General features: G+C 39.0%; 1 protein-coding gene across 4 annotated transcripts in view; it reads right to left on the bottom strand.

Moving 5' to 3' along the window:
• The window catches only part of LOC110459468 (neuronal acetylcholine receptor subunit alpha-10-like), a 231,082-nt gene that overhangs the window by 61,469 nt on the left and 155,380 nt on the right, over positions 1 to 14,233 (bottom strand). For all 4 annotated transcript variants that reach the window (XR_002463897.1, XM_021511743.1, XM_021511742.1 and 1 more), the window contains one exon: positions 1,990 to 2,099. Coding sequence is in view for 3 of the 4 variants with exons in the window: in XM_021511743.1 (XP_021367418.1) it covers positions 1,990 to 2,099 (110 nt within the window). In the remaining variant the exon portion in view is untranslated. The remainder of the gene's footprint in view (positions 1 to 1,989; positions 2,100 to 14,233) is intronic.

The raw sequence follows: 14,233 nt of genomic DNA, 5'->3' as shown, positions 1-14,233 counted from the left end.
TGTCTATGTTGTGTGTAACTTACTAGTTATATAAATATCCTTTCAATGTTGTGTGTAACTGACTGGTTATATAATCATCATGTCTATGTTGTGTGTAACTTACTAGTTATATAAATATCCTGTCAATGTTGTGTGTAACTGACTGGTTATATAATCATCATGTCAATGTTGTGTGTAACTTACTGGTTATATAACTATCATGTCAATGTTGTGTGTAACTGACTTGTTATATAACTGGTTATATAACTATCGTGTCAATGTTGTGTGTAACTAACTGGTTATATAACTGGTTATATAACTATCATGTCAATGTTGTGTGTAACTGACTTGTTATATAACTGGTTATATAACTATCGTGTCAATGTTGTGTGTAACTAACTGGTTATATAACTGGTTATATAACTATCATGTCAATGTTGTGTGTAACTGACTTGTTATATAACTGGTTATATAACTATCGTGTCAATGTTGTGTGTAACTAACTGGTTATATAACTGGTTATATAACTATCGTGTCAATGTTGTGTATAACGTATTAGTTATATAACTATCATGTCAATATTGTGTGTAACTGACTAGTTATATAACTATAGTATCAATGTTCTGTGTAACTAATAAGTTATATAACTATCGAGTCAATGTTGTGTGTAACTTATTAGTTAAATAACTATCATGTCAATGTTGTGTATAACTTATTAGTTATATAAATATCGTGTCAATGTTGTGTGTAACCTACTAGTTATATTACCATTGTGTCAATATTATCTGTACCTTACTAGTTACATAAATATCGTTTCAATGTTCTGTATAACTTACTAGTCATATAACTATCGTGTCAATGTCATGTGTAACTAACTAGTGATATAACTATTGTGTCAATGTTGTGTGTAACTTATTTGATATATAAATATCGTGTCAATGTTGTGTGTAACTTAATGGTTATATAAATATCATGTCAATGTTGTGTGTAACTGAGTGGTTATATAACTTGTTATATAACTATCGTGTCAATGTTGTGTATAACTTATTCGTTATATGAATATCATGTCAATGTTGTGGTTAACTGACTGGTTATATAACTATCGTGTCAATGTTGTGTGCAACTTACTGGTTATATAACCATCCTTATCGTGTCAATGTTGTGTGTAACTAATAAGTTATATAAATATTGTGTTTATGTTGTGTGTAACTTACTAGTTATATAAATATCCTTTCAATGTTATTTGTAATTGACTGGTTATATAATTATCATGTCAATGTTGTGTGTAACTGACTGGTTATATAACTGGTTATATAACGATCGTGTCAATGTTGTGTGTAACTTATTAGTTATATAACTATCATGTCAATATTGTGTGTAACCTACTAATTATATAACTATCGTGTCAATGTTCTGTTTAACTAACTAATTATATAACTATCGTGTCAATGTTCTGTATAACTTACTACTTATATAACTATTGTGTCAATGTTGTGTGTAACTTACTAGTTATATAACTATCGTGTCAATGTCATGTGTAACTAACTAGTTATATAACTATTGTGTCAATGTTGTGTGTAACTTACTTATTATATAGCTATCATGTCAATGTTGTGTGTAACTGATTGATTATATAACTATCGTGTCAATGTTCTGTATAGCTTACTAGCTATATAACTATTGTGTCAATGCTGTGTGTAACTTACTAATTATATAACTATCGTGTCAATGTTATGTGTAACTAACTAGTTATATAACTATTGTGTCAATGTTGTGTGTAACTAACTAATTATATAACTATCATGTCAATGTTGTGTGTAACTAACTGGTTATATAACTGGTTATATAACTATCGTGTCAATGTTCTGTATAACTTACTAGTCATATAACTATCGTGTCAATGTCATGTGTAACTAACTAGTTATACAACTATCATTATTGTGTCAATGTTCTCTGTTACTAATTAGTTATATAACTATCATTATTGTGTCAATGTTCTGTATTACTTACTAGTTGTAAAGTTTGATATCCGGTGTCCATAGCTCGGTTGGTTTCATATGAACCTCCTCTACACCTTTGTATTCACTCACATTCCATCGTAGGTGAACATCTACCCATTCCTGCAATATAAAAAAAAAATATAAAAATATTTGAGGTTGAATTACCAAACCGATGCATGGTTTAATGCTTATTTCTATGCAGTGTGAATATGTTAGTTTTTTCGCCTTTTCTGTTTAGGCAGCACATCCATTTCAGGCTCGCGCGGTTTTTGTTGTTAATAGGAAAGCCAGTATTTCAACCGGAACTTAGCAGTGCATGCAAGCGGAGAAGTCGTTTAATCGAAGAAACCTAATTTACAGCGCAGAATATTTTCTTTTCATTTCATTTATTTCCAATTAGTTTCCAAATGACTCATAAATGCATTGTGACGTCATTTGCATTTCTCTATCGTGTTATGCAAATAGTGACTACCATTAATTTTCGTTAATTCCAGCCAAGAGTGTTGGGCATATTCAATTTTCCACACCGAGGAAATTGAGTTATGCTTCCTCGTGACGGTGCACGTGAACAAATGTTTCACAAGCTGAAATTATCAAATTATTTTGAAAGAGTTGAATTATGAACAGCCCTGGAACCAGATTTAGCACGGTGTTTGTGCAGTGTACATGTACATATCAATATTTGAGATCCGTGGTTGTGTGAACGGCCTCCAACGTTTGTGTAACGGCACTAGGGTATATACCGGTAACAAATGGCTTCCAAACCGGTCTATCATACAAATGTTCCCAACCAAAATATGAAATAATGTATTTTAATAAGATGAGCAACCTACATGTAGCGTAATGTAATGTTTCAGGCAGTGGTAGCATGCACATGTAGCATGTAATTCTAGCCGGACCGTAGTACAAATGTATTACAAGTTTATACCCGAACATTAGTACATTGTACATGTTTCAATCAGAAACCTTGGTACTTGTACTACGTGTTCATAGCGGGAGAGTTCTACCGATTGTTTATATCCGGACAGTGATGCCACGTGTTTATATTCGGACAGTGATGTCACGTGTTTATATCCGGACAGTGCTAGTGATGTCACATGTTTATATCCAGGCAGTGATGCCGCGTGTTCGTATCCGGACAGTGATGTCACGTGTTTATATCCGGACAGTACTAGTGATGTCACATGTTTATATCCGGGCAGTGATGCCGCGTGTTCGTATCCGGACAGCGGTACGTGTACCACGTGTTGGAAGGGGAAATTAGTACGCAATTACAACCAGCCCTACTTACGTGATGCTAGCCAGACTGTGGTAAAATCCCACGTGATGCTAGCCAGACTGTGGTTAAATCCCACGTGATCCTAGCCAGACTGTGGTAAACTTACACGTGATCCTGGCCAGACTGTGGTAAACGTTCACGTGATCCTAGCCAGACTGTGGTAAACTTTCACGTGATCCTGGCCAGACTGTGGTAAACTTTCAAGTTATCCTGGCCAGACTGTGTAATACCTGTTGCTAACCGAACTTTGGCACCCCGAATTATCTGACATATACAAATATGGACATTCAATTAATCTGGTCATTACTTGTATTTGGTCATAAAACTACAATAAGTGGTTAAATACCCCGAGTAGCTGTGGCTATCGCCTTTACCACAAAATGTGGTAACCCTCGGATCATGTAACGACAATTTGCAGGGAGAGCAGATCCCATAAATGGAAGGGAGTCCCAGGTGTATAACCGCTAGGTGGCATAACGTACGCAGCAACTGGTAATCGATTGCAGCCGTACATTTGCCACATTGTTGAGAAAAAATGTAGAATAAATGAGCAATTTGATTGCAAATTATACAATTAAAATACATGGGGTTTTGAGAAATCGTTGAGAGCACCGATATCACTGGCTATCTGTTAGAACGGGTCATTGCCTCGTTAATCCTCGAGACACAGGATGCGGTATGATTTCACAATTATAATAGCTGCCTTCACATAACCGGGGTTAGTGGCTGCGGTCACAGCCCAACGTCCAATGGCAGCATCATAAATTGGTGAGAGACTAAATCATCAAAGTTTTATTTGGCAATGAGTGTGTATTGTTACATGCTGGTGTATTGCCTGTACACAAGTCTGTATCAGGACTAATTGGTGGTGTACAGGCAATACACCACCAATTAGGCGTGATACAGACTTGTGTACAAGCAATACACCACCAATTAGTACAGATACATAGTGTGTAATGTCTCCGTGTAATGTGTACTGTACATAGTGTGTTATGTTTCCGTGTAATGTGTACTGTACATAGTGTGTTATGTTTCCGTGTAATGTGTACTGTACATAGTGTGTTATGTTTCCGTGTAATGTGTACTGTATAGTGTCTCAAAGATTGAAATTAATTCAATTGTTCCATGGACTGAGACACTAGATATATGCTCAGTCCATGGAACAATTGAATTAATTTCAATCTTTGAGACACTATACAGTACACATTACACGGAGACATAACACACTATGTACAGTACACATTACACGGAGACATCACACACTATATACAGTACACATTACACGGAGACATTACACACTATATGCAGTACACATTACACGGAGACATTACACACTATGTATCAGGACTAATTGGTGCTGTATTGCCTGTACACAAGGCTGTATCAGGACTAATTGGTGGTTTATTGCCTTTACACAAGTCTGTATAAGGCCTACTTGGTGGTGTATTGCCTGTACTCAAGTCTGTAGCAGGACTAATTGGTGGTTTATTGCCTTTACACAAGTCTGTATAAGGCCTACTTGGTGGTGTATTGCCTGTACTCAAGTCTGTAGCAGGACTAATTGGTGGTGTGTTGCCTGTACACAAGCCTGTATCAGGACTAATTGGTGATATATTGCCTGTACGCAAGGCTGGATCAGGACTAATTGGTGGTTTTTTGCCTGTACACAAGTCTGCATCAGGACTAATTGGTGGTGTATTGCCTGTACACAAGCCTGTATCAGGACTAATTGGTGGCTTTTTTAGTCTGCGTTCTTCCTCTGCGGAAGCCGAGTGTTTTTCAGGGAAATGGTACAGAGTTAACCATTTAACCATCACGCAGATCTTACCGCGTCGGAAATCAGTAATTAGTGGTCGATTGCGTATTCACAGTACATGTTAATTAATGTAGACGTTAAATACGACTATGAATTAACGTTACAAATATTATCTCTATTTATATACAAATATTACAGTGCAAACAACACTATGTCAAATGCATTGTTGTGTTTTCAAAGTCGTCTTCAGACGAATCTTTGTGATTATTTGAAGAGTATCGTTGTTACTAACAACACCTTCTTTGTCACAACTGATCCTCCTAAGTCCTCTTGAGGCCCAACGCTCATCTCCCGCGCTACCCTGCCAGTCCGTCCTAACAGGCTGTGTCGTAAAAACGCTTAGTCAATAGGAAATTGATTCAACTGATCTTGTGGAATCTACCATCTTCATGAATGTCAATTTATCCCATAAGCTTATTTAGAATACAGCTTAAGTACATGGCCAGTGTTACAGCAGGTTTGCTTGCTTGACAAGAGGCCTTCACCGGCTCGAGCACGTAACAAGATGAAGCGCGGAGCGCAGTCTGTTGACTACTGCAGCAGAGGGTGGACGCCGTCGTCATGCTGCCGGCCGTCACTGCCCAGGCAAGTGGGCGGGGCTCTGGGTCATGCCAATAATGGTATTAACAATAATCTTCCTCCCTCACCCACCCCCAGCCACGACGATACACTGATATTTATAAATCTATATTAAGTGCCCTAAAACTCACAATCTACATGTATAACCTATGAGTAATATTAGTAACCCGAGACGACCTCCTGTAACATATCAATATTACCTTCACACGATCAGGCCAAACGCCGCATGGATATTATTGCATGTGATCATGCATTAAACAACATCAAATGGATTCCTATTCTAGAGTATACTGGCAAACCAGACATTATCCCTTAATGCGCAGTGAATCACGGATTAACTCCCTACAAACGTTTGTCTTGGCTAACATTTGTAACCACTTCGTTGTAACCCGGATCTCGGTAGATGACATATCGGCCCCGACTAGAACCTGCCACTCAATTACAGCATTTCATTCTCAGAAGCAAAGCTATTAAAATAAAACATTGTATTCCCGTCTGTTTGAGAGATGTATTTACTTCACTGTACTCGTTCTAGCGTCAATTAAAATGTTTTTATAACGTTCGGCACCTTGTCCGTATCAGGCCCGCTCCCAGTATGGCGGAGATGTATGGCAACTACAACTTCATATATATGCGACGCGCTTGCTACATATAAGGCGATGTAATTATATTTGTAGATTGGGAAATCGGCTTTCCTCTCTATCAAACGTAGAGAACTTTTCAGTGACTTTTGTATTCTAATGAATCATTGAAAATATAGAGCTGCCATTTTTCTAGATGGCTTGAACCGAAACATGTTGAATTCTTAGAAAAGACAATATCCATATTATTTCTCCCAGATTAAAACTTGCTCGTTAAAAATTGAGTCACTTGTGTAGCTGCGTGCCGGCGTTCTTTCCCCTCCAAGAGTAGACCGGGCTGTCAAACAAGTACTCCTCCCAAATTAGACCTACCATGCCAACCAAGCACCACCGTGATACGAAACAAGATACATCAGTGTAGGTTTTTCCTCATATTTATGCAATAACAATTCGAGGCAAATTGAAAATTCACAAAACGTCTGTATTATGGCGAGATTATTGATCTGCCTTGTTCTTCTAGGAAGTTTATTATATCAGGTGGAAGCAAGTGTTTATGACATGATTTCGGATCATCATTTACACGATAGTGTAGATCAGGAGTATCCTACACTATAAACAGTACACATAACGCAGAGACATTACACACTATATACAGTACACATTACACGGAGACATTACACACTATATACACAAGTACATATTACACGGAGACATTACACACTATATACAGTACACATTACACGGAGACATTACACACTATATACAGTACACATTACACGGAGACATCACACACTATATACAGTACACATTACACGGAGACATCACACACTATATACAGTACACATTACACGGAGACATTACACACTATATACAGTACACATTACACGGAGACATTACACACTATATACAGTACACATTACACGGAGACATCACACACTATATACAGTACACATTACACGGAGACATCACACACTATATACAGTACACATTACACGGAGACATTACACACTATATACAGTACACATTACACGGAGACATTACACACTATATACAGTACACATTACACGGAGACATCACACACTATATACAGTACACATTACACGGAGACATCACACACTATATACAGTACACATTACACGGAGACATTACACACTATATACAGTACACATTACACGGAGACATTACACACTATATACAGTACACATTACACGGAGACATCACACACTATATACAGTACACATTACACGGAGACATCACACACTATATACAGTACACATTACACGGAGACATTACACACTATATACAGTACACATTACACGGAGACATTACACACTATATACAGTACACATTACACGGAGACATCACACACTATATACAGTACACATTACACGGAGACATCACACACTATATACAGTACACATTACACGGAGACATTACACACTATATACAGTACACATTACACGGAGACATTACACACTATATACAGTACACATTACACGGAGACATCACACACTATATACAGTACACATTACACGGAGACATCACACACTATATACAGTACACATTACACGGAGACATTACACACTATATACAGTACACATTACACGGAGACATTACACACTATATACAGTACACATTACACGGAGACATCACACACTATATACAGTACACATTACACGGAGACATCACACACTATATACAGTACACATTACACGGAGACATTACACACTATATACAGTACACATTACACGGAGACATTACACACTATATACAGTACACATTACACGGAGACATCACACACTATATACAGTACACATTACACGGAGACATCACACACTATATACAGTACACATTACACGGAGACATTACACACTATATACAGTACACATTACACGGAGACATTACACACTATATACAGTACACATTACACGGAGACATCACACACTATATACAGTACACATTACACGGAGACATCACACACTATATACAGTACACATTACACGGAGACATTACACACTATATACAGTACACATTACACGGAGACATTACACACTATATACAGTACACATTACACGGAGACATCACACACTATATACAGTACACATTACACGGAGACATCACACACTATATACAGTACACATTACACGGAGACATTACACACTATATACAGTACACATTACACGGAGACATTACACACTATATACAGTACACATTACACGGAGACATCACACACTATATACAGTACACATTACACGGAGACATCACACACTATATACAGTACACATTACACGGAGACATCACACACTATATACAGTACACATTACACGGAGACATCACACACTATATACAGTACACATTACACGGAGATATTACACACAACATACTTGACACACTATACAGATGCACATTAAATACATAAATCATTCTACAAAGGGACATTGCACAAAATAACGATAAATTACAGTTGACTACACGGGCACAAAATCCACTAAACATGGATATATTTACAGGAAATATTATACAAGGACAGTAGACACTATACGATTATAACCCACATTCGTGTTATATTGTGGTCACGACACACAAATCTAATATAGATCATACAAAGATATACTGAATGGTGACACACGCAATTAATGCTGCTTGGTCTGTAACGAGCTCTGAGCTGAATACCAACATTGTAATGTCAACGTTTGAGCAAATAGCTTCAAAAATAAGATGATCTGTTAAAAATTTGCAGCAACTAATTCAATAATAACTATACGTGTGTCTAGACTCGATGTGTGATCCTTTGGACAAGTTAATAAGTGCCAGTCTCACATCGAGGTCGGATCCGTGTGGAATATTACAAACCCGCCTCAAAGGTGCTTCACTGAAAGTAAGACACTTATAATTCACTGAGGTTGCGAAAAACGTTAAATAAAATTCCGTCTGTGAGACACTTTGGATAAATTCATTCTATGAGACACTTTGAATAAATTCAGTTTGTGAGACACTAGGGATGAATTCACTCTATGATACATAAACACCCATGAGACAATAGGGAAAGACTCAATCTATTAGACGATAGAAATACATTCAGTCTATGAGACACAATGAATAGACTAAGTACGTGACACTATAAGGATAAATTCAGTCTGTGAAAATATTGGGTTAAAGTCAGTCTGTGAGACAATTGGGATTAATTCAGTCTGTGAGACACTAGGGATCAATTCAGTCTGTGAGACACTAGAGATAAATTCAGTCTGTGAGACACTAGGGATTAATTCAGTCTGTGAGACACTAGAGATAAATTCAGTCTGTGAGACACTAGAGATAAATTCAGTCTGTGAGACACTAGAGATAAATTCAGTATGTGAGACACTAGGGATAAATTCAGTCTGTGAGACACTAGGGATAAATTCAGTCTGTGAGACACTAGGGATAAATTCAGTATGTGAGAAACTAGGGATGAATACAGTCTGTGAGACACTATGAATCAATTCAGTATGTGAGACACTAGAGATAAATTCAGTCTGTGAGACACTAGGGATAAATTCAGTATGTGAGACACTAGGGATAAATTCAGTCTCTGAGACACTAGGGATAAATTCAGTCTCTGATCCACTAGGGATAAATACAGTCTGTGAGATACTTGGGATAAATTTAGTCTGTGAGACACCATGGGCAGATTCATTCTTAGAAACACTATGATTAAACTCTTTGAGAGATTAGGAATACACTCAGTCTTTGAGAAACTAGGGACAAATTCCGTCTTCGAGGGGTACCCTCAGTCTGTGAGACACTAAGGATGCGTTCAGAATGTGAGACACTAGATATATGCTCAGTCCATGGAACAATTGAATTAATTTCAATCTTTGAGACACTAGTGATACATACTAGCAATGGGACATCAGTAATACCACCTTTCTGTTACATGTTGTAGTAATTAGAGAAACATACAGGACATGAAACAAACGTTAAATTCCTGAGACCGCTCACGGGTTTTTCTTCAATATACATTTTATCGTTTGCTTCAACACAAAGTAATATAAACACATTAAAAAACTCTATCTCGCATTGGCTGCAAAAGAAATCGACTGTCGACATTTAGTATTCCCTGTTTCGTTTGTTATCTGTGTTCTCTGATTTGGATTCACCAGCGAACAATTACGATAGATATTATAAATGAACTTGTTTACACATAAACATTATAGAAATGCGCACACTGTTTACCAATCAATATATATTGTGCAAATATAATGTTCAAATGTATATGTTTATCTAACAATTATGAATGCAGAAAAATATATTTATGAAAATAAAATATATATATCAACCACTCGTCAATCAAGATGGCTGAAATTGATTATATATAGTTCCAATCAAACAAAAATCGGGAATATCACATAGCAAACAAGATTGTGTGAACGTTGTGATGTTGATTAACAAACAGCTAGTTAGGTAAATACATTGTGGGCATTAACTGAACAACTAGGATTTTTTAACATATTCTAACTGCATACCTATGTATGTACATGACGTGTACTTGTAAACATAAATCTGTATGTAATACAAATGTGTTTGTTTAACTGAAAAAGATGTTATTTACATGTTTCTGTTACAATTTATTTGTTGACCTAAACAAGGTTTACTTTAATATAGTGTATTCTCTATGCAACCAAGTAACCCAATCTTTGCACGTCACCAAATAACTACAGCCCATGGAAATGTGCTGTGTTTTACGTCGATGTGCATTGTTCTGTAGAACTTGGATAATTGTCATATGTATGGGTGTGTTTTGTGAAGCCAGCTTCCTGGGCAATAAAAGGATGCTTTTAGAGCCAGTTTGCCGGTAGTGTGAGATGGGTATTTCACCCTTGCCAGGAGGCTTCCCCCCATCAACACGCCATATACCAATGGTCTCTGTGGGCGACATGTTGACACCCAGAATTACATACAGATACCAAACTGTCGCCATTAGTGCCGGACAAACATAAACCGTTCCAAAAGAGGGCACTGTATGAATCATTCATGGGGTGGATCCAAGGCTAGGTGGACCCTGGGCAGTATGTAGATGACCAGGCCTTATCAGATCGCGTAAACCAAGAGTCGACATAAATCAAACGAGGGAGCGGGGCACTGGGGACGGGTCAAATTGACCGAGCTGTCTGTCCAGCAGTTTACTGGAACGTCCATACACAAAACTCCTCACATCATATTAGCACGATGCTCCCGTGTCCAGACGAAACTCGGGGCGCCAAGCTTATTTCGTTCCGGTGTGCGATGTATAAAAGCCATCTCGTTTTTCATCTGATGTCGTACATGTGTCAGCGGATGTAACCCTGTAGACAATCGCTATCGATATTGTACAAGGCCAGAGATAGGTCTGTTTCCACCAGACGGTCTCAGGAAATCTACTTGTATCGTGTGCTTTGCAGCAATTATCATGTTCGATTCATAATTTTGAATAAAAAATGTCTTCGATTCTTTTATGGTTACTGCGGTAAAGTTTGTATATATAACAAACAATAATGGCCGAACACAAGTCTTCAGAGCATAGTGTTCAGCATCTCCTACAAAATGGGAAGCCATTCACCAAAAACAACTACTACATGTAGTTCATTCAATAAGTCAAGTTTATTCGAAATGGCTTAGCTTTTTAGGAGTTAAAATTGGTTACTCTACGTTACGGACTAGCTTTTAGTAAATGATTGGTCAAAAGGTCATTTCACAGAGTTAACATCTTAAAAGGTCGATATCATCGGTATGTCGTCCTTTGGTTTTAGCTGTTTTGTGGCCCAATCATCAATGTTCATCGTCATCATTATAACCTTATCTATTGCGTGGCCCCGTCACCTGTAAGCACTGTCTTCCGTCCTATGACCTTAGCTGTTGTGTCGCCCTACATCGTTAGTGGACACCGCCGTGGTATGCCCTTAGCTGTTGTGTCGCCCCACATCGTCAGTGGACACCGCCGTGGTATGACCTTAACTGTTGTGTCGCCCTACATCGTCAGTGGACACCGCCGTCGTTTGACCTTAGCTGTTGTGTCGCCCTACATCGTCAGTGGACACCGCCGTCGTTTGCCCGTAGCTGTTGTGTCGCCCTACATCGTTAGTGGACACCACCGTGGTATGCCCTTAGCTGTTGTGTCGTCCTACATCGTCAGTTGACACCGCCGTGGTATGCCCTTAGCTGTTGTGTGGCCCTACATCGTCAGTGGATACCGCCGTCGTTTGCCCGTAGCTGTTGTGTCGCCCTACATCGTCAGTGGACACCGCCGTCGTTTGACCTTAGCTGTTGTGTCGCCCCACATCGTCACTGGACACCGCCGTGGTATGACCTTAACTGTTGTGTCGCCCTACATCGTCAGTGGACACCGCCGTCGTTTAACCGTAGCTGTTGTGTCGCCCTACATCGTTAGTGGACACCACCGTGGTATGCCCTTAGCTGTTGTGTCGTCCTACATCGTCAGTTGACACCGCCGTGGTATGCCCTTAGCTGTTGTGTGGCCCCACATCGTCAGTGGACACCGCCGTCGTTTGACCTTAGCTGTTGTGTCGCCCCACATCGTCAGTGGACACCGCCGTCGTTTGACCTTAGCTGTTGTGTCGCCCTACATCGTCAGTGGATACCGCCGTCGTTTGTCCGTAGCTGTTGTGTCGCCCTACATCGTTAGTGGACACCGCCGTGGCATGCCCTTAGCTGTTGTGTCGCCCCACCTCGTCAGTGGACACCGCCGTGGTATGAGCTTAACTGTTGTGTCGCCCTACATCGTCAGTGGATACCGCCGTCGTTTGACCTCAGCTGTTGCGTGGCCCCATCATCAGTGTTCACCGTCATCTTATGAATTTTACTTTTTCGTGACCCCATATCAACTCTAAGATATGAGAACATGCAAGGCCGATTTTTTCCGGGGGTAGGGTCAAGGACTTAAGTAGTAATAAATTGTCAGGTCAGAAATCCTGGTGTCACACCGGTTCTGTAAATCTTCCTTCAGGACAATGTACAATTCGCGTAGCATGTACTGACACACTACATTTAGAGCCAAGGAAAGCTGTTAAAACGTCACGGAACAAGTCATTTGCTTAACAGGTTTTCGCACATTTCTACAAACCAAGGAGTTGTTGTGTGAAGTTATGAATAATTTGATACTAGAATTGCCGCACGCGAAACCATCGCACACAATCTAAGTTCGCCAAAAATAAGGCAAGTCGCTGTCAGTAAACAGAATAGGACAGGACAAGCGCACAAACAGATAACAGCTGCAATCAGACCCAACCAAGCGTAGGACTGACCGAGGTTAATGTCTCTTGAAGTAAAACAGACAAGCGCTTGACTGACCTAGATGAACAAAGATGAGGTACAAAAAAGATCCGGCAAGCGTTGTGTTGACCGAAGTCAATGTCTTTTGATTCGATAAAGACAAGTGTTGGATTGATCTAGATTAATGTCAAGCTTTACGCAGCTGTAAACTAAATGCTATAAACGTACAATTGACGGTCTAAGGTCAATATTCACTGACAAGTAATACAATTGTACAAATAGCTGACGGGCGTACAACTTAAAGACGGAGTTCAGCTATCACCAGCTTTATAGTTGTACAACTGAGTGACATGTCACTGACTTTTTACATTTGTTTAATTGCATTAAAGGCCGACTCAGATTCAAAACCCTTTATAAATGTCGATCACGCTCCATCGTTTCCCTACACCAACATTACGTAGTGACAGATTAAAGCCCACATGTCAAAATAAGATGACCTTTATCTGAAATAAGTAAAATGCATGTTGTTGGGGGTTTTTTTTGGGGGGGGGGGGGGGGGTTCAGTACAAATATTTTATTTCCCCAGCCATTTTTTTCATAAATATGTATATACATATACTGCTTCGAAGCAGATATATATATACATATATAAATATTTTGATAGGGGATGCCAGGGTTTGGGAGTCCTGGGATCAGCCCATGAACAATATGGTGTCCTCACGCAGGAGGGTTCTCATTTCTCATCTCAGTA

The sequence above is a fragment of the Mizuhopecten yessoensis genome, unplaced genomic scaffold, assembly GCF_002113885.1.
Source record: "Mizuhopecten yessoensis strain PY_sf001 unplaced genomic scaffold, ASM211388v2 scaffold10073, whole genome shotgun sequence".
NCBI lineage: Eukaryota > Metazoa > Mollusca > Bivalvia > Pectinida > Pectinidae > Mizuhopecten > Mizuhopecten yessoensis.
This window is presented reverse-complemented; position numbering and strand designations above follow the sequence as displayed.